This window comes from Ambystoma mexicanum, chromosome 3p (genome assembly GCF_040938575.1).
Source record: "Ambystoma mexicanum isolate Mex_15411 chromosome 3p, UKY_AmexF1_1, whole genome shotgun sequence".
NCBI classification, from domain to species: Eukaryota; Metazoa; Chordata; class Amphibia; order Caudata; family Ambystomatidae; genus Ambystoma; species Ambystoma mexicanum.
The window spans coordinates 547,892,031-547,918,080 of NC_090925.1; the positions used below are offsets into that span (position 1 = coordinate 547,892,031).

The 26,050-nt window shown below is 49.8% G+C and overlaps 1 protein-coding gene across 2 annotated transcripts in view; it reads right to left on the reverse strand.

Annotated features, from left to right (window-relative positions):
* Positions 1-26,050, reverse strand: part of CSE1L (chromosome segregation 1 like) — a 1,325,092-nt gene that overhangs the window by 295,109 nt on the left and 1,003,933 nt on the right. For both annotated transcript variants that reach the window (XM_069651279.1, XM_069651278.1), the window contains exon 22: positions 24,091-24,172. In XM_069651279.1, coding sequence (XP_069507380.1) covers positions 24,091-24,172 — 82 coding nt within the window. The remainder of the gene's footprint in view (positions 1-24,090; positions 24,173-26,050) is intronic.

A 26,050-nucleotide genomic window follows, 5' to 3' on the forward strand; every position in this document is an offset into this window, starting at 1 on the left:
CTTGATGTACTTGTTCAGTCGTCGTAGGTCCAGGATGGGGCGCCATCCTCCTGTCTTCTTTTTTACGAGGAAGTACCTTGAGTAAACTCCAGAGCCCCGAAGCCTCTTTGGGACGAGCTCGATGGCACCCTTCTTGAGCATCGCCCTTACTTCCAACAGTAGATGAGGGACGTGATTTTCCTTCCTCGCCACGGGTGGAACGCGAGGGCACTTCTGAAACTCGAGGGCGTGCCCTTGGGCCAGGGCGTCCAGCACCCAACGTTCGGTGGAGATGGACTCCCACAAGCTGACGAACCTTGCCAGCCGGCCTCCCACCGGGGAGCTTCGGCGGGGGCCCGACCCCACGGTCGGTTCAATCTTGTTTGGAGGCCGCCTTACCTCCTTGACGACTGGCACCACCTGACTTGCCGCGTCCCCTGTAGGCTTCCTGGGACAAAGATCTTGCCGCTTGGCGGTAAGTGGAGGATCCACTGCCGGATCCCTTGGAGGCACCTTGTCTGCCTCCGGAGCTCCGAAAGGACGGCCGTCGTTGTTGGAGCACTCTCAGTGCCCGGGCAGTCTCTGTCTGTCTTGATGGCTTGAAGGGACTCATCAACCGCCTTACCAAACAGGTTGTTCCCGTCGAAGGGCATGTCCAAAACCTTGGTTTCTACATCCTGGCGGAAATCCGTGGCCTTGAGCCATCCTCATCGTCTCAAGCAAATGCCGTTGCCCAACTGACGGAAACCGGTGTCGGCCATGTCAGTTGCCACCGTGATGGCGTGGTCCGAAGCAATCTCCCCCTCCTGTAGGATTTCAAGGGCCTCAGCCCTCTTGGCGTCGGGAAGGAAGTCTAACAGAGGGGTGATTTTGAACCACAACTCCGTCGTAGCGGGCTACGATAGCCAGGGCGTTGGCCGACTTGATAGTCGTCGCTACGGATGAGATGATCCGTCGTCCCATCGTGTCCAACTTCCTGCCCTCGCCGTCCGGCGGGGAAGTTGATGTCGAGGCCGATGCCCCCCCAGCTTTCTTCTTAGCCGCCGCCGAGACGACCGAATCCGGGGTAGGTTGTGCCCGAAGGCACAAGTGGGCAGCGTCGGGGAGCGGGTACTTCTTCTCGTACCGGTCCCTCTTAGCCGGCGCCGGGGCAGGGTTCTTGAGGAGGGCGAGCCCCTCATCCCAGATGTCATCAATAAGTGGTACGGCGAGGACCGTCTTCCTTTTAGCCTTGCGCCGTTGGTATAGGAACCCTTCTTTCTTCTTTTCTTCTGGGCAGAGCTGGAAAAGCTCGGATGCCCTGGAAATCATGGCATGAAAAGATCCAATCTCGTCAGGCGGGGACGCCCGAGCAGGGGGCGACGGGGGACACGTCTCGTCGTCGCCTCCGTCGTCAACTGTACCTGTCGTGTCTGTGCCTGTATCATCCCTGTGGGTAGTAGACCGGGGGGAAGGCAGAGCAGGCCGCAGAGGCGGAATCGGATGCGTCGTCCTCTTATGCGGTGGACTCTCCGAAGGTCCTGGCTCCGGTTCCCCTGTCGGGTCTGGCTCAGGTACCTCCGTCTGGGGGGGGCGGGGGGGGGGTGGATGAAGGGGCAACCTTGTCCTTATCTCCGAGCATAAGGACTGAATCGCTGACAAAGCGGCCACCGAGGTGTCCTGCGGTGCCGGAAACGACAGGCGCGAGGGCTCTTGAGGAGCCTTGTCGGCGACACCGTCGCTCTCGTCGTCGCGATCCCTCCCGATGGGCTGGGCTCTTCTTCAGAGGTCGTGTCCGTATCCACGATGGCCACCAGCCCCTCCCCCACCTTTTCCAACGAGGACTTCGTGGGGGTCTTCTCAATGGGCCTGAAAGACAACTCCCTCCGCGGTGGCAGGGCGATTCTGGGTCCTGAGGGCACCTCCACTGGTGTAGCCTCCACAGGTACATCATTCGCTGCCAATTTAGGGTGGCCCTCAGCCCCCCCTAAAAAGCAGCCTATGAATTTGTATTTTGTTTACCCAACTTTGCTTGGTGCAGATGGCCACATTAGTGTGGCTATCTGCCCCCAGGGTGCCCAAACCCTACTGCCCCATCTATTGGGGGTCCTGCCCCACCTTTTGTGGTGGCCCTCTCCCCTCACCCCAAATGGAGGTGGGGTGTACCTCACGCAGCTGTTTGGAGGAGGCCCAGGGAGGCCTGCATGAGGTGTGTCCCCCAGCCATTGGGGGTGGGGGGGGGGGGGGAAGAGAGGGCCACCACAAAAGGTGGGGCAGGACCCCCAATAGATGGGGCAGTAAGGTTTGGGCACCCCGGCGCCAGATTGGCACACCAATGTGCCCCTGTGCACAAAGGGGAGTTGGGTTACCAAAGGAAAAAAGTGAAAATGTTGGAACGCTTTTTAGGGGGGGCGGTGGGGCACCCCAAAGGGTCGGGAAAGTTTCTAATGGAATGGGGCGTTAACCCCCCCGTCCACAATGGAGTGGGTGCCATGTCATGCAGCCCTCCCTGGGACCAGATAACTGCTCATTAGAACGGATGCCTGAGCCCAGGGAGGAGTGCAGGGCAGCCTCCCCCCTTATCTGCCCCTGGGGAGGGCTACATGAGATGGGCCGCCCCTCCAATTGGGGTGCTGGTGGAGAGGTGCACCCCCCTTCACGTTAGAAAATTCCACAGCGGTGTAGGGGGCCCCTCCGCCCCCGCAAAAGGGCAGCCTGCCATTTTGAATTGTGTTCTTAGTTTACTATACCTGCCTTGGCATAGAGGGGCACATTGGTGTGCTAGTCTGGCGCCGGGGTGCCCAAAACGTACTGGCCAATGCAACAGGGGGGGGCCAATATGGGTGGTCTGGTATTTGGGTGGGCTGACACAGATAATATATGTTTTGTTTTTCCCCTTTACAGGTCTTGAGCAGTTCAAGCTTCTCCCTTGTTATGTACGTATGACATTTTGGTTATTCCAACATTTTATAGTGGGAGGAGGGCACATTGCTATTGGGATGGGGTGAACAGGGCCTGTAGTGTTGGTGTTGTGAAGGAAGTGGGTGCTCTGGGGAGGTATTGGGGTGGCCAGGAACACACTTGCCGGGGTAGCGCACAAAACGCCCCCCAGTGCAGCTGAACAGTGCTGTTTCCCTGGGAGGGAAGTTTGCCACTTAGCCCTCTGTGCAATGTTTTTTGTGTGTGCTGGGGGTTGCCATACACCCATTGGTCTTATGCCAGTTTGCTATCACTGTGCAGTCCAGCCTTCTGCGGAGGTAGATGAATGAGAAGTTTCATGTATGTGGTGGAAGGAGCTGAAAAATGTACAGATATATGCCAGACAGTTTGGATGTGTTATTGGTAGGCAAAGCACTGAATGCAATTCTTTTATGTTGCAGTTGCGGCTACTGAAAAGCTTTTGCTGACTTATGTAAGTACCACATATATTACTTGGTAATGTGCGGGTGGAGGGTTACTGTGGTGGGAGAAACTGTGGCTGCAGTGTCAGTGGTATGGGTGAGAAAGGGTAGCGGGGCGGTTCGGGGGCCAGTAAGGGAATAGTTTCTTACCTGTAACTCCATTTCTCCAGCATTGGTATCTTTCATGCATTCACATGCTTAGAATATTTCCGTCGTCAGACTGGGACCCCTCAGTACACATATATAGCCTTTTCCAATCGTAAAACTTCCGACACTTTTGTGCCCTATCTACGTCCTTTTAGGACCCGCCTACGCATGCTCCGTAGGCCGTCCCCGTATAAGAGGCCCGCCCCCGCGGTTCCCCTTCAGATTTCGGCCCCTCCAAAGTAGGAAGGGTTAAATTTATCAATTAAATACATTACATTCCGGGGAGGTTGGCGGGCGCATGTGAATCCATGAAAGATACCAATGCTGGAGAAATGGAGTTACAGGTAAGAAACTATTCCCTTCTCCAGCATTGGATCTTTCATGGATTCACATGCTTAGAATAGATTGTATAGCAGTAACACTTGAGACGGCGGTGAGAATGTAATGTAATATACCCTCAACATACTACACAATGCATATGTACAGTAGGAATAAGTTACCGCATATAACCTTACCCACCTAAAATAAACTGTCATTAACAAAGGTAGACAACAGATTCTCCACAGCGTGGAGTTTACCTTACTGAAACAGATGGCGCAGGACAGCTCTTCCCATCTGCACCTCGTCCGCATGCTGCCTGGCAAGGCAGTAGTGGCGTGTAAACATGTGGGGCACTGACCATGCCGCAGCTTGGCATATGTCCGTCAACGGAATTCCTGCCCATAAAGCTGTTGAGGAGGACATCGATCTTGTAGAATGGGCTCTAGGATGTCCTTGCAGTGGCCTTCCGGCCTTAGAGTGACAAAACGCAATGGTCGATGAGACCCATCGAGCCAATCCTTGTTTAGAGATTGCTTTTCCTCTCGTCGACGGACCATATGCGACGAACAGTTGTCTAGTAGACCTGAATTCCTGTGTACGATGTAGGTAAAATTTCAGAGCCCTCTTAACGTCCAGGGCATGAAGAGCTTTTTCTGCTGCCGATGATGGTGTGGCGAAGAAAGTAGGGAGAACAATGGACGAGTGTTTGTGATACACTGTCGGAACTTTTGGGACGAACATAGGATTAGTTGCCAGGACTACTTTGTCCTTAAAGAATTTTAGGTATGGCGGGTCTACGACCAGCGCTTGCAGTTCCGAGATTCTTCTAGCTGATGTGATAGCAATCAAGAATGCCAACTTACACGAAATGAATTTTATGTCGGACATGGCCATAGGCTCAAAAGGCGGTTTCATTAAGCCTGCCAACACTGTGTTGAGACTCCAAGTCAGGGGGAAACGTTTTTCCGGGGGAAAAGCTCGAAAAAAAACCCTCATGAAGTGTTTTACAAGTCTGTCGCTAAATAGAGGAGACGACTGCCTTTTCCTTGTGAACCTCGAGATGGCCGCCAGGTGCACCTTTATCGATGTGAAGGATAATCCCCTCTCCGCCAAGAGGAGCAGGTAAGGTAGAACTTGTTCCGGCGTCACGGACAACGGTTGTAGGCCCTGTTGTCCCCTACACCATTCACAGAACCTCCGCCACATATAGGAGTAGGATTTGTTTGTAGAAGGGGCTCTAGCCGCCTGCAGAATTTTTTGACAATCCTCCGAAACGTCTAAAGCACCAAACTCCGAAAAGTCAGGAGCCAGGCTGTAAGGTTGAGACTCTCCGGGTCGTGATGCCACACCGTGCCTTTGTCCAGGGATAGTAGGTTCGGGGCTTTCGGAAACCCTATGGGATGTTCCAGCGACAGGTGAAGCAGGTCGGAGAACCACGGTTGCCTTGGCCAGTATGGTGTCACTAGAATTACCCGGCAATTGTATCTGCGTATCCACTGTATTGTCCTCCGTATGAGGGGGAAAGGGGGAAAAGCATAGGGGAACATGTCCGTCCATGGGAAGGAGAATGCCTCCCCCCTGGAGCCCTCTTGAAGCCATCTGCTTGCGAATTGCTCACATTTCTTGTTGTCTTTGGTCACAAAGGCGTCCAGAGGGGGGTGACCCCATTTCTCGAACACTTTCATCAGGTGAACTGTGTCCAATTCCCACTCGTGTATCTGGGCCATGCTTCTGCTGAGGGAGTCTGCTAGGGAGTTCCTCACTCCTGGAAGGTGATGAGCCACAATGGAAATTTCGTGCTTTAATGCCCAATGCCATGTTTTCTGGGCTTCTATGGAAAGAGTTCTTAATCGCGTCCCTCCTTGTTTCCTCAGATAAAACATGGCCGTTGTATTGTCGGTCAGTATTCGTACTCGCGAGCCCTTGATGTGTGGTAGGAATGCCTTCAAGGCCCATCGTACTGCTCTGAGTTCTAACACGTTTATGTGTAGGAGTGACTCCGTTGGAGACCAGCGACCCTGCGTTTGGAGAGCACCCATGTGAGCTCCCCATCCGGTTCGGGACGCATCCGTGACTATGGTTCGCTGAAACTCCAGCTCCTGTAGGGGTATGCCGTTGTTCAGATTGTGGAAACTCTGCCACCACTGAAGGGTCCGAAGCAGCTTGTCGTCGATGGTTATCTTGTCTGACCAGGATCCTTGAGCCTGCGTCCATCGGTCCGCGAGGAATTCCTGGACTGGCCTCATGAATAGGCAACAGTTTTCCACCAGATGGATGCAGGATGCCATGGCCCCTAGGACCGAAACATATTTTCTCACTGAGATCTTGGTGTTTCGCCTTAGTCGGCATGCTTGTTGATTGAGTCTTGAGGTTCTGTCGAGAGCAGGTTTCACTAGCCCTAACTGGGTCTCGAACTGTGCCCCCAGGAATACCAGCGATCTCAATGGCTGCAGAGAGGATTTTTCGAAGTTTATGGCGAATCCCAGCTGTTGTAGAAGCTGCATGGTGGCTTGTAAACTTGTGTTGGTCGACACTGGGGAGGATCCCCTTACCAGCCAGTCGTCGAGGTATGGGTATACATGGTGGCCTTGCTTCCTTAGCCAGGCCGCTACTGGGGCCAGGCATTTCGTGAACGTTCTGGGGGAGGTCTTGAGCCCAAAAGGAAGAACCGTGAATTGGTAGTGAGTCCGCCCTATTACAAATCTTAGGGATTTCCTGTGTTTCTGACACATTGGAATATGGAAATACGCGTCCTGTAAATCCAGGGACGCTAGAAAATCCCCCTCTTGAACGGCGCGGATCATTTCCTGCAGAGTGAGCATCTTGAATTTTAGGCTCTTCAAAGATTTGTTGAGATCGCGTAAGTCTAAAATGGGACGCCATTTGCCGTTCGGCTTTTTTACAACGAAATATCTTGAGTAGACTCCTTGACCTCTCTGTGATGTTGGAACTAATTCTATCACGCCCTTTGCTAACATGAGTGTTACCTCTTGTTGCAGTATCTTCAGATGGGAATGAGCGGTGAACGCAGGTGGAATTTGCGGAGGGCTGTGTTTGAATTGTAGAGTGTCCGTTTCTTATAGTATCCAGCACCCATTGATCCGTCGTTATTCGTTCCCATTCGTCGACATATGCTGAAACTCTTCCCCCCAGAACGGTGTGTTGTATGTCACTGCTGATCTTTATTTTGCTCGTCTCTCGACGACGACGGATATGATGGTCTTTTTCTGCAAGTCTGGAAGTTCCGGCGACGGTTTGCCGTTTGGGAGGCACGTCTGTATCCCTGGGAGGGGTAAGCTGATCTGCCAAAGGATCTGTCTCCAGATGCAGAGAATCTTGAATTACCTGAAGCCCCTCTAAAGGGACTAAAAGACTTGTAGTTTCTGCCACTCTGGAGGGTACCCAATGAACGTGCCGTGTCCGAGTTCTCTTTCATTCCCTTTAGGGCTTCGTCCACCTTCTCACCGAAAAGAAGGTCTCCCTCAAAGGGCATATCTAAAACTTTGTATTGTACTTCTGGCCTGAAGTAGGTACACTTAAAGCCATGACTGTCGACGTAATACGACCCCATTATTGACTTGCTTGAAGCCTGACTCAGCGAGGTCCACCGCGATGTTTATTGCGTGATTTGAGGCTTCCTCACCTTCTCGGACGAGTAACATCGCAGCCTTCCTATGCTCTTCCGGAAGATGATCAAGCAACGGAGCTAGCCTGTGCCACATCTCCCCATCGTATCTGGCAACAATTGCCAGAGAGTTTGCGACCTTTACTGTGGTCGCTCCCACGGATAGCACTTTCTTGCCAAAGGCATCTTGGCGTCTCGCTTCGTTCTCAGGAGTCGTCGTGCAGTTGTGCTGGGCCTTCGCCTTCCTCGCCGCCGACACCACCGAGTCTGGCGTTGGTTGGGAGGATAAACACTTGGGGGTAGACTCTGGAGCCTTAAACTTTTTTTCCAGGCGTCCTTTCACTGCCGGCTCTGAAAACAGGTGACGCATTGTCTGCAACCCCTCCTTCCATACATAGTCTAGTATTGGTATCGAGAACACAGACCTTCTCTTACCCATGTGGTCGAATAAAAAAACAGTCCTTTTTCTGTTCTTCCTGGGACAAACCAAATTCTTTGCATGCCTTCTCCATCATAGAATGGAATGACGCAATGTCGTCCGGAGGGGACGGGTGAGCTGGGCTTCTAGGGGTTTCCAACTCCACCTCTATCTCCCAGGTTGGATCCCTGGAGGGGGATGATGAGATATCCGACATGGCTCCCCTGTCAGACTCCGAATCTGGCAGCTCACCTTCCTCTTGTGCCAGTGCTGAGATTGGCGTGCGTAGGTGCGTCGGTTGACGGGACGGGCCCGGCTCGTCGACGGGTGACTGTGGCAGGTTTGCCTGAGGTAGTCTCTGGTCCAACGACTGTAACAACGATTGAAGCGTGGACAGAATTTCCAACGACAAAACAGATTGAGGATTGAGAAGAGGGGCAGATACCGGTATAACGGATCCCCTCGTCGACGACTTGTCAGCCACTCGTAGCCCTAGGTCTGCTGGGCCAGCTATTCTCTCATTCTCGTCCTCCGAGGACAGCAACACAGCCTGTTCTTGTAGTAAAGTATCCGGGAGAATCGGATCAAAAACTTCAGGCCTCCAGGCCTCCTGTAGAACCCCCGTCGACGAGGCCATCGTCGGTGGGACGGTGGATGCCACCTGTGTAAGTGGCAGGGTGGAGGCCGATGACTGGGCCGCCGTCGACGACGGTGACTTAGCAGGTGGTTTTGGCGGTCCCGCCTTTTCCACACTTGGCTTGCTTTTACTCGACTCGTGGTCGATCTATGATGATCGCCCGAGGAGGATTTCCTTTCCTTTGATGAAGATGATTTCTTTGACGAGGAGTCTCTAGTTGAGTGACTTCCAGACGACTCTTTTTCCGTCGGTCGAGATTTCTTCGCCGGTGGTTCCGACGAGGAAGCGCGGCGTGATGTTTTCGCCGATTGTGTGGAGCCTACCTCCGAAGGGGGGTATGCCCCCGCTCCCTCATTCAGCCATGCCACCAGTCGTCGACTGCGGTCTTTGAGGGTTTTTTGAGAAAACCCTTTGCATATGTCGCAGTTATCCGCCAAATGATGAGGGTGGAGGCAATATATACAATCCATATGTCCGTCCCCCTCGTAAACTTTTTTCAAGCCGCACGTCGCGCATGGGCGGAACAGCGCTTTTCCTGACACTGAGGACATTTTCTGTACTCAAATTCCAGTAATGCAACCTTGTACAAAATAGTAAGACAACGCGAGGAGATCCCACTACTTTGGAGACGGTTGAAATCTGAAGGGGAACCGCGGGGGCGGGCCTCTTATACGGGGATGGCCTACGGAGCATGCGTAGGCGGGTCCTAAAAGGACGTAGATAGGACACAAAAGTGTCGGAAGTTTTCCGATTGGAAAAGGCTATGTGTACCGAGGGGTCCCAGTCTGACGACGGGGAATATTCTAAGCATGTGAATCCATGAGAGATCCAATGCTGGAGAATGGGAGTGCCTTGCATGGAGTAAGGTGGCTGCTTTGCAGAAGGAAAAATTGGCCGACATAAGTAGTAGCTCCTTTTCAAAAATGTTGCCGGTAGTAATGCAGATGGTCATTTTGTTCTGAGCATGGTACGCACACTTGATACAGAGAACACTACTTTTACTGCAACGATCCCCATTTCTGTGGTCCTTTTCCAGCAGTCGTCCCAGTGAGCCCCGCCAGGGTCCCCATCCTTTTGCAGGGGGAAAAGCTGTAATGCAGGGTAGCTAGAGGGGCAGGAGGTGAAGTCATTGGCCTTGGCCGTCCATCTCCCAGATGGATATTTTGTCCCTCAAAAGCAGCAGTGGGTGCAGGGTGCCCGGCAAGGTCCCCATCCCGTCCTAGAGGGGAAAGCTGCAGTGCTGGCCAGGCAGAGATGTAGGGTGGTGGTGGTTGATGTGTGTGACCTTGGCTGCCTCTCTGCCTTGGTAGTCGAATGGCCCCAAGTTCACCTGTACTTCAGGAGCTGCGCCCCAATTTCTCACAATCAAAGTGTCCAAATTTGCATGCATGTGTGATGAATGGCGCACATTCTGTCAGAGTAACTATATTCGGAGAGGTTACAAAGCACCCTTGCTACACAGGTCATATCCTCTGTCAGACTAGTCACCCTGCCAAAGTGTAAAAGTGTAGCATGTGTAAGTCACCTTACCGCAGTGCAGGCGGTGGGCCACAGGAGCAGACAACCTTTAAGGATTACAATTGCCCCAGCACAACTGTGTTATTGGCACAAGGTGACATGCTGTCTTCTTCACCTCTTTCCCACCTCCTTCCCCTGAAACACAAGTGCCAATTACGTAATGGCCTACTGTAAATTCACATGAGGTGCATGTCCGAATCGGTGAAGTGTGTGTCTGGGATTGTTACAAGAGCCATGTGTTCACGCAATCATTCAGCTAGTTGGTAAACTGTATGTATAGCCATATTCATGGAGGTTTACTTGTTTCCATGTCATAGTGACGATGAGGGTTGTGTAGATAATTGGCTACTCTTTTACCCAAAGGGCTGCCCGATTTTCCGAGGGCCAACCACATCTGGCTCTCAAAGGGATGCCCTCCTGATGCATTGGTTTGGGGTTAGGGGGAAGCGCTTTCACCAGCTCAGAGGAGCCATCAGTGATGTCCATGCAAAAGGAGATGCAACCCCCTCACCCTACAGTGGTGCACCTGGGAGGAAATGATTTAGCGTCTGTGGGAGGGGAAGGGATACATGAGCTGCTAATGGAGGAACTGGAATGGATAGGACAGAGGTTTCCAAACAGTGATGGTTTGGTGCCAGATTTCCGGGATTTATTTTTTTAAAAAAAATTTCTGCAGGATGCCATATGCCCACTTGTCTTATTTCCATTTCCAATCCGTGTGCAGTCTAGCCTTCCGTAGTGGTAGATGACTGAGAAGTGTCATGGAACTGGTGGAAGGAAGTGAAAAATGTATAGATAGTTGCCAGACAGTTTGGATGTGTTATTGGTAGGTAAAGCATTGAATGTAATTCTTTTATGTTTCCTTTGCAGTTGCGGCTACTGAAAAGCTATTGCTGACTTATGTAAGTACAACATTTATTACTTGGTAATGTGGGGGTGGAGGGTTACTGCGGTGGAAGGAATTGTGGCTGCATTGTCAGTGATAAGGGTGGGAAAGGGTAGTGGGGAGGGTCGGGGGCCAGTAATGGGTGTGCCTTGCATTGAGGAAGGCGGCTGCTTTGCAGAAGGAAAGGTTTGGCCGACATAAGTAGCAGCAAATTTTCAATTTTTTTTCCAGTAGTTATATAAATGGTCATTTTTTCTGAGCATGCTATGCACACTTGTTACAGAGCTCCTTCCTTTCACTGCAAAGTTCACCATTTCTGTGGTCCAATTCCAGCAGTGGTTCCAGTGTGCCCTGTCAGGGTCCCCATCGTTTTGCAGGGGGAAAAACTAACGCAGGGTAGCTAGAGGGGGGGGTGTCATTGGCCTTGGCCGTCCGTCCCCGAGGTGGATATTTTGTCCTCCAAATTCAGCAGTGGGTGCAGGGTGCCCTGGCAGGGTCCAATCCCTTCCTGGAGAGGAAAGCTGTAGTGCTGACCAGGAAGCGATGTAGGGTGGTGGGTGATGGGTGTGACCTTGGCCACCTCCCTTCCTTGGTAGTCAAGTGCCTCCAAGTTCACCAGTGTTCCTGGAGCTATGGCCGAAACACTCACATTGAAAGTGTCTGAAGGTGCACCCATTTGTGGTAAATGTGGCACATTCTGTCAGGGTACCTATATTCAGAGAGCGTACAAAGCACACTTCCTGTGGACTTCATATCCTCTGTGAGACTAGTCACCCTGCCAAAGTGTAACGATGTAGCATGTGCAAGTCACCTTACCACCGTGCTGTGCAGGCGGTGGGCCACAGGAGCAGACAAATATTAATGATTACAATTGCGCCATCACAACTGTGTTATTGGCACAAGGTGACATACTATCTTCTTCACCTCTTTCCCCTGAAAATAATGTGGCAATTATGTGTCGACCTACTGTTATCTCAAATGAGAGGTGGGTTCCGAATGGGTGAAGTGTGTGTCTGGGATTGTTACAAGAGTCATGTATTGCCGCAATTATTGTGTAATATGGTAAAATGTATGTGTAGCCATAATCATGGGGGTTTTCCTGTTTCCATTTCCTAGTGAGGATGAGGGTTGTGTGGATTTTCGGCCACTCTTATATCCAAAGAGCTGCACGACTTTTCTGAGGGCCACCTACATCTGGGTCTGGAAGGGATGGCCTTGCAGTGCATTGGTTTGGGGTGGGGGGGATGCGCCTTCACCAGCTCCGAGGAGCCATCATCGCTGCCCAAGCAAAAGGAGAGCCCCCCCCACCCCCCCTGACCTTGCAGTGGTGCACCTGGGAGGAAATTATTTTGCGTCTGTGGGACGGAAGGGGGTACGGGAGCAGCTCATGGCAGACCTTGAATGGATTGCACAGAGGTTTCCAAACACTGTGGTGGCCTGGTCCCAGATGATTCCCAGGATGGATTGGAGAACTCAAGGGAATAGAAGGGCCATCAACCGCTCGGTGTGGAAACTGAATGGCGAGTTCACTAGACTGACAATAGGGCAACACCAGAATACGGACCATTTACCATGGCAATATCAAAGGTGCTGTGATGTTTCACAGAGATGGGGTGCACCTTTCCAAAACAGGCATGGAGCTGTTCATTGGAAACAATGGATTTTGCCCAGACACTATTTTAGGGGGGGTTTGCACAGTGACTGATGGACGCACTGGAAGATGTGAAAAGTGAATAAAAATGGTAGTATGTATGTTGGCAGTGAGACTTCCACTTCCTAGCAATTGTTTGCATTCATGGCATGTCAAAGCATTCAGTATGTTTGTGCTGCTTATTTCTTAGCTACCCATCACCACTTGCTTCAGCCTACATCAATTTGCTTGGCCTTACATTAATTTTGTCCTTGTGAGCTTTCCCCTTACAATAGACACCCCTATGTGAATGAGCAGGTGTTTTTGTCAAAAGTGTGCCAGCAGTTGCCCGGAAGGGCCAGCCGTGTACTTTATTTATCTTCCTTTTATGCTTCTTCATTGCCTATGGCTTTTCAACTCACCCAATCACTAATCCGTTGCATGGTTGCTTCTCACCTCGATTTCCCATCCGCAAGCATCCCATGGAGGAGGGCATGGTGCAAAGCATGTTCGCTGTTTCTGAATAGGTAGTGTGGCTGAAATCCTCGTCCCCACGCTTGTATTTCTGTACAGTTTAGCGGAATAGTACATTGTCCATAGATTTTTTGTTCTCTTTCTTTTAGGTGCAGGTGTGTTGTAGCTGTCTACCCACTTGTAGGAAAGCAGTCAGCTGGTCCTTAGCATTTCACGTGAGTGTTTGCAAAGTACTACTCCGTTTATTGTAGCGTGCAGGGCGTTTGTCATATTGCAGAGGGCTGCTACAGTTTGTGAGCAAAGTCTGGACCTTTTGGTGTACTTGTGTGGAGTAGGTTTGTGGCACTGAATACCACTTACTGTGCTACGTTCCATACTTTCAGAACCACACATACTTATTGTTTCAGTCTTCATCTGGTCTTTGGGCAGTGAAGGGTTCCATAGCGAAGGTACTCATGGCTTCTCGGCGATCAATGTCTGGTGCGGAGGCATTAGCTGCAGTGATGGAGTCTGGCTCAGAGCAAGGCACAGATGTGTACATGCATTCTGAAACAGATGGTGCTTCTGAGGGGCAGGAGGGAAGTGATTGGGGAAGTGAGATGGCCATTGACGAAAGTCCCTCCTCCCACTCATCATCGTCATCATCTGATGACGAAGAGGAAGGAAGAGTGCGTCCACCTTTTCGCACACTTCCCACACGCAGGGGACCTGTAAGGGGGAGGGGTCGTGCAAGACGGCCACGCAATGTGGCTGTTCCTGACATGAATCAAGAGTCGCTCTGGGTGCCTCCAGCAATGGCTCAGCCTGTTATACCAGTGAAAGGGGGCACATCAGGGTGCACAGTGAATACAGAAGGGTTTCAGCCTATTGATTTTTTCAACCTTTTTGTTGATGATGGGTTCATTGCAGATGTGGTTCAGCAAACCAATTTATACGCTGCACAGTTCATGAGGTCTAGGGGTCCCACTCTGAAACCCCACTCCAGAGCACAAGCATGGGTACCCACAAACGATGTTGAAATTAGACAGTTTTGGGGTCTCATTCTGCTCATGGGAATTGGACACAAGCCGTCTGTCGCGATATACTGGCCTACTGTAGCACCACTTTATTGCCCGTTTTTTTCAGCTACAATGAGCAGAAATCGCTTTCAAGCACTGCACCGTATGTTGCACTTCAATGACAACTCGACAGCATTACTCAGAACGGACCCAAACTTTGATAGGCTGTTCAAACTGAAGCCATTTCTGGACCACTTCACTCACCGATTTGCAGAGGTGTATGTTCCTAGCCAGAACATATCCATTGATGAATCGTTGGTGTTCAAAGGTCGCCTAGTATTCAGGCAATACATTCCTAGCAGGAGATCACGATATGGGATTAAAATGTACATGTTGTGTGAAAGTACCACTGGGTATGTCAGCAGAATGAGAGTCTACACCGGTAAAGACTCTACCCTAAACCCTCCGGGCTGCCCAGCCCATTTAGGGACAAGTGAGAAGATTGTTTGGGATCTTCTCACACCATGGCTCCACAAGGGACATCATTTGTATGTAGACAATTTCTACACTGGAATTCCACTGTTCAAGGAATTGTTCAATGTGGGCACACTGGCATGCGGTACAATCCGCAGTAACCACAAAGGCTTCCCCAGACAACTTGTGTGTAAGAAGTTGGCCAAGGGACAATGTATGGCATTGCGGCAGGATGAATTGTTAGCAGTGAAATTCTGCGACAAAAGGGATGTGTACATGCTAAGTACTATTCATGATGAAAGTACTTCAGCTGTCCCTCTGCACAGGCAGACTCAGCAAGTGTTGAAGCCCAATTGCATTCTGAATTACAACAAGTACATGGGTGGAGTAGACAAAAATGACCAAGTGCTTGAGTCATACCACGCAAGTCGCCTTTCTGGTACAAAAAGTTAGCCACACACATTGTGCATATGGCAACGTACAATGCTTATGTGGTGTACCGTGCAGCTACTCCAGAAAACAAGCTCTCCTTTTTGGATTTTGAATTAGCAATTGTTCAATCTCTGGCTAATGTTCATGTACAAATTCCCTCCTTTCCAGAGGTCGAAGATGTGGCCAGATTGCAAGAGCGACACTTTGGTGATTATGTTCCTCCCGTACCGAAAATGTAAGGTGTGTACAAAACAAGGAAAGAGGAAGGATACTTGGGTGTACTGTCCCCAATGCTCTTCCCAGCCTGCCCTCTGCTTTCAGCCTGGTTTCCTTTTGTATCATACAAAGGAAAATTATTGGGAGATCGACTGATTTCCGGAAATGCCCATCATTCCTTGAGAGGGACCCTTAGCCACTGAAATCGTGCATGTCTTGTAAAGGAATGGCACTCTTGCACCCTGCCCTGGAGGTGTACCTTCAATGAAAAAGCAACAGGATGTCAACTCACTTCACTTGATTTAGCGTGCATTCATGAGCATTGCTAGTCCTGCTTCCTCCACTTGAGGCCTGCCTTGGAAAGGCCAGCACAGCCGTAGCTTTCCCTTGAGGCCTGCCAACAAAATTTACATCAGTCTAGATCCCTCAGCTCAAAGCGTGACTTGCAAAGGAACGCTAATCAGGCTCCTTCCATTGGAGGCGTGCCTGCGAAATAGTAATCATTACGAATCCCTGTACTTGAGTTGTGCCATGCGGGTCTTTCGCCTTTGGTGTGCTTTGGCAAGCAATGCTAGTCCTGCTCCCTCCACTTGAGGCATGCCTGGGGAAGAGACATCACCCCCGGTACCTTTCACTTCAGGTCTGCCTCATAAGGAAAAGGCAGTCTAGCTCCCTCTGCGCGTGGTGTGCCTTGCAAAATAACGCAATGCTGGTTTCTTCCAAAGCAGGCGCATCTTGGAAAGGAATGCCACTCCACCGCCTCTAGTTGAGGCAGGCCATGGAGAAGAAGGGTGGAGCACTCTGGGTCACTCCCCATTGGGGTGTCCTGGCAAGGCACGCTAGTGCAGCTTGCTCCTGTTCGGGATTGCCTTATTAAAAAAAACGTCTGGAAAGCCCCATCCGATTCCGGCGTACTTTGGACAGGAACCCGAATCTGGCTCCTTCCACCTAAGGTTTGGCAAGCAAAGAAAGGTCAGTCCCGCTCCCTCTACTCAAGCGGTGCGTTGTGGAAGACCAGAACACCATTCAGGTTCCCTCCACTCAAGGGGTGTCTTTTCAAAATACACGCCACTTTGGCTCCCTCCCTTGAGGTCTAAGTGTCATGAAAGTGGTACTTGGACACCAACTATATGGCAGCGGTGTCTTGCGTATCTCGTAAGATCCTGCCTCGTTTATTGTTTTACTGCGAGTAATGTTATGTGTGGTGTAAGTGACACGTCTTCTGTAGGAATTCATTGGATATGATTGGTGTGTGAATTAGGTAAAGATACAAAGAACATGCAATTTCTTTGAATGGACTTTTCCAGCACTGCAGAAATGATTGTCATGTTGCAGGGTGGCTCTTTTGTGTGGGTATGGTTGAACATAAGAATGTTTTCCCATAGTTGCTATGGGCATACTCAAAGCTGGTGTGGAAGATAGCACCTGTAGGGCAGGGTAGCGAAGTGAGCCAGTATGCACTTGCTATCAGTGTCCACATGTGATTGCAGGCACATAAAGTTTGCATGCAGACACAGTTGCTATAAAATTGATGCCAAATGATAGTTAAGATATTGCTAGAGACACAGTTGCATTGTACACACATGTCCACGTGGTATAAGTGTGTATATATGCTCATGTGTAGATACACTTGCTCTGGTGCTAGTGATTTGGTAGAAGTGCAACTGCTGAAATGGATGCCAACTGACTGCAGACACGAAAGGGATACGAATGGCCAGTGATCCGGTGGGTGCCTTGTCGTGGCATCACTATTCACAAGGACAAACCTTCTTGTGCTACACAAGGAGGTTTCTCCTTGTGCTAAATCCCACCTTGCGTGTCTAACTGCATTGTGTCTGGTATGTATGGGAAGTGTGAGGAAAGGTGCATGTGAAATGGCTTACTACCAGTACTTTACTGTTTCCTAAGCACACTACAGAGAAGTTACTATACAAAAGATGTACCCATTGTCACTCAGGTACCACACCTGCACACAAGAGGTCTGCCTCTCATTGGGACACGTGTGGCGATGCGGGAAGGTAGGCCACGTGTTGTTGGCGGTGTGTTTCGGTGAGTGGCCAGAGGGAAATATCTGAATTGTCTGCATTTCCAGCCAATTTCAGATACATTTCCCTGTGTGCACTCACCGAAACACGTCACCACCAACAGATGTCATACCTTCTCGCGTTCCCACAGGTGTCCCGACGAAAATGGTACCTCACACGTGTGGGTGCACCTACCGGGGGCGCAAAAGGAAAGGGGTAACCCGCTAGTAACCCCAAGCCTTTCGTCACAGCACAATTTGTTCATGTGGGCAACCTACAGATTTGGCCCTAGGGTGTCGAAGCCAGCAAGGAAAACAGGGAACCCCATGCATTTCCCAAAAGAGGACACCTGTGGGAATGCGCAGAGGTCTGACTTGCGCGAAGCGGCCCAGAATTTATTACCCAGACCACCAGACAAAGTGAACATTGTGTATTTTTTTCCCCACCAAATATAACCCTTTGTCGGGGATTGTGGCTAATAAAAACTGGGGCAATTTGCGCAAGGCAGACCTCTGTGGATTCCCACGGGTGTCCTCTTTTGGAAAATGCATGGGGTTCCCTGTTTTCCTTGCTGGCTTCGACACCCTAGCGCCAAATCTGTAGGTTGCCCACATGAACAAATTGTGCTGTGGCGAAAGGCTTGGGATGACCAGTGGGTTAACCTTTTCCTTTTGCAGCCCCGGTAGGTGCACCCACACACGTGAGGTACCATTTTCATCGGGATACCTGTGGGAACGTGTGACGGTAGGCCATGTGTTGTTGGGGGCGTGTTTCCATGGGTGCGTCGAGCGAAATGTGCGGAAAAAGCGTTTTTTCCCCACATTTCGGACTTTGCAGGGCTGTCTGGGTAATGAATTCTGGGCCGATGTGCGCAAATCATACCTCTGCGGATTCCCACGGGTGTCTTCTTTTCAGAAATGCATGGGGGTTCCTGTCTTTCTTGGTGGCTGAAGCACCCCAGGCCTAAATCTGTCGGTTGCCTCCCCAAACCCTTTGGGGGGATAGCAGTGTTTTAGGCTTTCCCCTTGGCGGCCAGGTGGGTGCACCCACACATGTGAGGTACCGTTTTCATCAGGACACCTGTGGGACTGCGTGACGGTAGGCCACGTGTTGTTGGGGGCGTGTTTCGATGGGTGCTTCGAGCGAAATGTGCAGAAAAAGCTTTTTTTAGCCACATTTCGGACTTTGCGGGGCTGTCTGGGTAATAAATTCTGGGGCGATGTGCGCAAATCATACCTCTGAGGATTCCCACGGGTGTCCTCTTTTCGGAAATGCATGGGGTTCCCCGTTTTCCTCGGTGGCTTGGACCCCCAAGGCTCATATCTGTACGTTGTGCCTGTCGGCAGAATGTCTGAGATTTCCCTCTGAAAACAGACTTGGGGTCACTTGTGTTTTAGGCTTTCCCCATGGCGGCCAGGTAGGTGCACCCACACATGTGGGGTACCGTTTTCATCGGGACACCTGTGGGAACGCGGGATGGTAGGCCATGTGTTGCGTTTGTGGTTTTCATAACGTTTTGACCCATTTGCTGGTGCCCTTTGTCTCACAACCCTTTCTTTTCCCAAATGTGACCTACATTTAGTCGCTGCTTTAGCCACCATACACTTTTGTAACCTGCACAAGTCACCTACCCTTGAAAAGGTGTGCCTGTGCTCTTTCAAAAAATGTATGCTTGCCGTTCCTCACCACATTGGTTTTCCCAATTTACACATGCTAAGTGCGTCTGGTCAGGCCGTGAGCGTAAAACTCCTGTGTACCATGGCTCAGTGTTTGGCTTGTGGTATTGCTTGTTTTGTAAAATCACTACAAAAATTGTATGCTCTCCTAACTGCAAGAGTCGGGGGAATGTAGCGGAGCATTGCTTTTCTCAAAATTCATAGAAGCCATTGCCGTACCAAGCCAACCATGTCCAACACATCTTTTTTTTTCAGTCATTTTCCCGCTTTTCCCCAATTCGATGGCAGTTTCCCCTACCTAGTTGTTGCCTGACCTATGCAAATCACCCCTTCCTAAACTTGGAATTTTGTCTACTTTTCAGAAATATATGCCTTTCTGTCCTCCAATTTGGTTTTCCTGCCCTTTTCTTCCATTCCGTCCATGCATGTCTAATTGGCAAAAAATGGCCAAAATCGCCTACCTCTCACAAAACGGTTGATAACCACATCAAAATAATTATTTTCCATTTCCACTCAACCTGTTCCTGAAAGCCAAGAAATTGAGGAACTCAGCACAGAAAACCATTTGTTCCTAGCTCTTACAAGGAAAAAACCACAGGCTTCTTTGTGCATCATTTTATTAGCATTTTTTGAAAAAACCCAAATTTTCGCACTTTCCTTATTTTCTCTCACCCCCCTACAGCAACCTGGGATTCCTGGGTGGCGTTACGACCGCCTACATGTGGGGAAAAAAAGGAGCCAAATTTGGCCGAGATATCTCATGTAACAAAAAAAGTTACAAGCCATTGAATGGCCACATACAAAAATCACCAAAAAAGGCCCTGGTACTGGTGAGAAATACCCATCGCACTTAAAGGGTTAAACGCACCACTTTTCTGGTGCAATGTTAAAGATACCGCCGATTTATTTAATATTAAATCCACCGTTGGTCATGACTGAACAGAAGCTGCTGCGGCAGTGCCTGAGGGCAATGAGGCAACTGCACGAGCGGCTTTGGCACCTCGAGTACCTTGTTTTCAACCTCTGGTACTCTTACGTTGGCCCCTTTGACTGGCAGCCCCTCTCGACCTACGAAAGGAAGAGTAGTAGCGAAAGGAACCTCCCCTCCATTGTTGTACCCTAGGACGAAAAGGCGGAGGTTGACGTACTGCAGTGCTTAAGGACTTTGGTGCAGCTTTGGAGGTCTGCAACCTCTCAAGGCTCTCGTCGGTCTTGCTGCCAAAAAGATGGACACCATCAAAAGGCATGTTGAGGAGCCAGGACTGTACATCAGGAGCAAACCCCGACTACCGCAACCACGCAAACCTGCGCATCACGGTGCTCGCCGCCATGGACCGGCTGACAGTCTGCCACTTCCAGACCCTACTGAACGGATTCATCCCGTTCCTCCCCTTCGGGAATATGTTCAGCCGCTAACGATACACAATTCCACAGAGAGTGAATCTTGCCAAGGCACAGACAGAGTTGGCTGCCTTTAAAGACATAACCCCAGATGAAAATACTTTCTTCGCCCAACCATCAAAGCTCTTCTCGTCCCCATCCGGAGGGGGATGGTAGGGTACGCTGCCTGCTTCGCTGGGGCTGTAGCTGCCTGCACCAGCAAACTCTCCGTAGTGGGGTGCGTAGTCAAGTAGCAGGGGTCGGCACTGGCTGGATGGTATTTTTTCGGTAACGACTTACTCACTGCTGGGAGACTCTCCGGAGAAGTCCAAGCCGCCACCACCCTTCTCTGTAAAGCCATATGAAATGGCAGCACCGGGTCAGCGGGTGGACCAAGGTCCAATATGTCTGTCAGGTCAACCTGCAGAAAATCCACAGGTGGGGTAGACCACCCCAAGTACTCAGTCACCCTCGACCTGAGACGCCTGTACGACGACTCAGCATGCGTACCAGGCTCCGGCCTGCCAAACTCAACCTCTGGGGAGGTGTCCAGACTACTGGCGTCATGTAAAGACTGACACACGTCTTCCAACTGGCTGTGACCAGACAACAGGTCATCAGGAACCTCAGGAGGTACAAACCCCTCCACATCAGACCCTTCTTCCTCAGAAATGTATTCCAAAGGCTGGAACAAATCCACCCTTGAAGAGGGCACAGAAAAAGGCTCAAATACAGGCCTGACTTACTGAGGGCTTTCCTCAGAGTTTCCACTCTCCGGGGGACCTCTGGCAAATCCTCTTCAAAAGGCGTCGAGGGCGCCGAGCAAATAGGCGTCGACGTCGACCGAGGCGCTGACGACTTCGACAGCGGCTTTGAGGCCGGAGCCCCGTGCGCATCGACGGCTTCCTCTGAGCCGTAGACTCGAGAGAGTCCCTCGACGGACATGGCGCCGATACCTTCTTAGAAGGCCTCACAGGCTCCAACGGTCTATACGGCGTCGAGGACCGGGACCATGTTTGCTATGGCGATCAGCCTTGTCCAATCGGGGCCTCGACAGCTCCCGATGATCGGGGCGACCGCCCGAGCCCGAAGGCGTGCGAGCGGTGGCCCTAGCTCGTTCAGTACCGGCTTCTCTTGAAGGCGCGGACCGAACGGTGCCCTGCGACTCGAAAATCGCCAACATCTCCTTGCGGAAGGCGTCCCATTCCGCCGGAGAAGACTGCTTGGTGGGACAAGCAACCCGCCGTCGGGCGGAGTCCTCCGACGAGTACGGGGAAGGCGACCGATGACGGCATTCTGCGAGTGCCTAGAAAAGGCAGAGGAATGGCGGGACCCACTCCGGGACCGAGACCCCCTGGACTTACGCCGACGTGGAGAGTCGCCTCTTGAATCTTCGGTCGAAAGACCAGCGGATTTTGACTTACGGGTTTTATCTTTGGAAACCCTACCTACAGATAACTTCTTCTTCCGCTCCCGCAAGGCCTTCGACGTCAAAGACTGGCATTTGTCGCAGTCATCGGTGGCGTGGCTCCCGCAGAGGCACCAAAGGCAGACGTCGTGCGGGTCCGTAAGCGACATCTTGGAACTGCAGTCCCGACACTTGTTGAAGCCCGACTTCGGGGTGGAAGACGACGAAGACATATTCACAACAAACAATTAGAAGAACCGAGGCATGCGGAAAAAAACAGAACTGAGGCTACGGGCATCGTGCGTCCTACTTATAACATCCGGTGACGTAGGCTCGATGGAGGCCCTCGAGGGACAGCGTATCGACGTCGACGACGCAGGATGTTACGGAGAATTCTCTGTTAAGGCTAATTTCCCAAACCTAGTGAGTCCCCCAGCAGCTTTGCTGGATTTATTTGGGGTTTGTTTTTTTCTCCTGTTAAGAGTGAGACTCTTTTCCCTCCCACTCTTAGACATGATTTGAGGTACTCCTTTGACTTTGTGTGTGCTTATGGGCTATGGGGTATTTTTTTCCATAGGCTATCATTGGTTTTGTATGTGTGTTACACAGCACCCTCAGTGCAGTAACACAGGGGTGTCATAGTGACCCCCAAACAGACTCCATACCCTGGGACTTTCGCCAGAACTCACTTCTAAAATGGCGTTTGTGTCCGTCTCTGTAACTCTGACCAAAGTCGAGCCCTTTGTGCCACTATTTTGACGGGCTTCTCCACAGAAGTCTTGGTAGCCAAGCTCACCACTTTTCACGCGAATAAAAGGACTGCTCCTTTTAATCAGGAACTCCGCGGCTGGTTTCATCCCTGAGCAGTGCAACGACTCCAAACTTCCTCCACGACGAGATCCTCTCTTCCTCTGCCTGAAACAACGAGCTGCAACCACTGCCAGGAACAACTGCCCCCGCTGGAGTTCCTTTCCATTTAAGGTACGGTGTCCTGCCTGGCCTCCCTTTCTACAGAGTGCTCAAGGTGTCCCCTAAATCCTTGACCTCTATACTGGGTTGGCCCCAGACCTGCTAAACTTAAGCTTTCTGAACTATCTCAACCCTTTTTTGACTTTGCTGCATTTCCACTGTTTGATCTTGGGCACATTCCGCCTTGCTCTCTCCAAGAGTGGGCCTGGCCTATGAACTTTTTGCTCTACAGTAGACCCTGCCTTTCTTGACTTGCTGTGGTTTCTTAAAAGTGTTGTTATTGTGTTTATTTCCATACTCTGACTTTCCCTCACTTTTTAATGAATTATTGGAGTGCCATCTAAGGTTACGCGCTCACCTTTGTTTTGCAAATAAGTGGTGTCTTAACTTAGACTTGTCTAATAATAAACTAAGGAGGTGTATATACTTATAGTGACTGTGTTTGAACTTGCTTGATATATTAGTGCCAGTGTATTTTCATAAGTATGTCTTTAAATAAATAATTATATACTTTTATACCAAAGCTCTGGTCAGTGTTTGCTTGTGCTACTGTATTTTGGTACCTAATGTGTATACTCTACATACTGCCTAACTCTTCTTGAGAGAAGTTTGACTGCTCAGCCACAGCTACCAGGTAAGTCTGGGTGGTGCAGACTGCTACCAATTGGGTTTACTGCCAACACCTGTAGTCTTAATCTTCTTTCAGTGCTCCCTAAGGGAACTGCACAGGATTCTGCCTAACACAGGACACTGACGCTCACATTTTTGTCGAAGCAGCACAGCTGTGAACATTACTGTCAGAGATGTGGAATACGTCGGAGAAACCAATCCCCTCGAAGGACCATTTTTGTTATCTTTCTCCCTTATCCCGCCCCCCCCCCCCTTTGTCTTGTGGCGCCTTGAAACACCTTTTGTTGCATTGGCGCCTTACAAATACCCAATAAGGAACAAGTTACTTACCTGTAACTGTTGTTCTCCAACATGGGTCTGGCATGGATTGACATGCTCATGAATATTCCCCGTCAGGCTGGGAATATTCATGAGCATGTGAATCCATGCCAGACCCCATGCTGGAGAAATAAAAACAACAATCTGAATTTATGTGTGGGTAGATAAGATTTGAGTGGCGAGTCAGTAAGTAATCTCTATATGGGTGGAACTGGACCTTTGGTGTGAGGGATGAAATTAAAGAAAGTCCCTTTGTGATCACAAGATAATCGTTACATCCCATTTATATCCATTGCTCGGAAAGATAGTTAAGTTGTTGATCAGTTATACTATGCACACAATTAATGCATGTAATGTATGGGTAGATTTTCAGGTTTGAACACTCGATCAATTGTCAATATTTTGCACAAAAACACAGTGGTTTAAGAAAACAAGACAAATACCAAGCACAGCTTAAGTACCTCTTTAAAGGGACAGCTTTATTTTCCTTCCCAGAAGTCAAACATGAACACACATTACAGAGAAAGTATAATAGAAAATGTATACTAACTTTGGTTGAATGCTGTCAAACATTTCCTGAAGTGCTATTGCTCCATACTTTATGCAGTACAAGTTAATAAAGACCAAGAAACCTGTTAAAAACATACGTAGATCAGTACACCTTGTCAAAGGAGAAACAGTTCTTTTATATTCAATCTAGAGAGCAACTCAAGTTGTATTCAATATACCAAGCAATTCTTATACTAGTAGTTCTTGTACACCTTTCTTCCCCCTCCTTCCACACAGACGAGATGCCCAGGTCAAATAGCCTACAGGAAAAAAGTTACTCACCTTTTATGCTCTTTCTGATGGATGCAGGCACAAACTCAGCCAGAATTCTCTCTCAAAGCCACTGTTTGCCATCACACGGCTTCATAGAGAGAAACAAATTACTTTCCTCTTGATAGTGTTCTTTCTGACGGACATTACTACCACAGATTCCTCATCTTTGAGATCCATTTCACAGTGCAGCTGCACGCCCTGTGCCGGATACAGAGAGTCAGTCTCTCTCAGTCTCTCTCAGTCTCTCTCAGTCTCTCTCTCTCTCTCAGTGTCTCTCTCTCTCTCTCTCTCTCTCTCTCTCTCTCTCTCTCTCTCTCTCTCTCTCTCTCTCTCTCTCTCTCTCTCTCTCATTTTAGCAAACTCTTAAATAAAGAAAAAAGCCTGTCTATCCCTAACAGTATAGTGTTTTCCCCACCCAACGTAAATCTAACTAGGGTGCTCGTCGTCAGTGTGTCCAAAGTAATAAACTGTCCTCAGTCCCAAAACTGCCATATTCTGTCCCTTCCATATTCTCCCTGATGGCTACAAGATCATCTCTAAGCCTTGCCCTAAGCATGCTGGCAGTGGGGTTGCCTCGATCTTCCCCGAGTGGGTCCCTTTCTTCCTCGTACCCATCCAGCCCTACCCTTCCTTCGAGAGCCTGGTCTACAAGCTTGGCATCTCTCCTACAATGTATTTATTTATTGTGCGATTTAGTTAACATAAATCTTTAAACACATTCAAAACAATTCAACACACAATAAACAGCTAGATCAATGAAAAGTCCTATCTAGAAAAAAGCAGCTTGAAGAAATCCAAGGCATTAACAATCTATACCATACATGATGCCAGGATAAAAACAGACCAGTAATGAAATAACCATTAAAACTCTCCTGCGGAGCCCCAACATAATTTTAAAATCAACAAATAAATATTTCAGGGTTTCAACTTCAATCCTACAGAAGCGGCACATACGTTCAGCTTGTGGGAAGCCAGATCGACTCCCTATCACATCATTGGTTAAAAAAAAGTTCAATTTAATACACAACCAGAACTTTGAGGAGAGGGGGAGGGGGATCAGGGGGGGGGGGGGGGGGGTTGAGGGGAAGGGGAGTCATGTCTAATCAAACATTTCTGAGGTACGCTGCACGGTTTGATATCCATAGTAAAATGATCAAATACCTTGTAGCCCACAAGCTTTGCTCTGTTACTGGTCCAATCCGCCTCAAAGCGGACCTTCATGACCCTGTTTGGATTATACTCAACTCTTCAATTGGTTTATTAACCAACAAGAGGAAAACAGTTCGCCCACTGCTTGAATACAACACAGTTTCCCTGTATAAGCAAAAGGTTGAAATCCTTGAACAGAGTAGCTGCCAGAGGGGACAGAAAACAACGCAGAAGAAAGATTATTTTCCATTCCACCTTGGACTTTAACAAGGAGATGGCCAGAATATGTCTAATTGCGGCGAGTAGAGTTCCACCCGGAAGGCTTAACACATGTTTCCAAAGGAACGCTGCCTCCTTCTCCCAGTCTGTTCTGGCCTCTGTAGATTCTGCCCCATAGCTCAGCCTGGGACCATAGCTCAGCCTGGGACTATCACTTGATTATAAAAAGTTTCAGAGTGGGAATCAGAGAAAAACGCCCATACTTCCTGTCCAATATGCATAATTAACTGGTTGCTGCTATTGTGTTCAGTCTCGGGCCG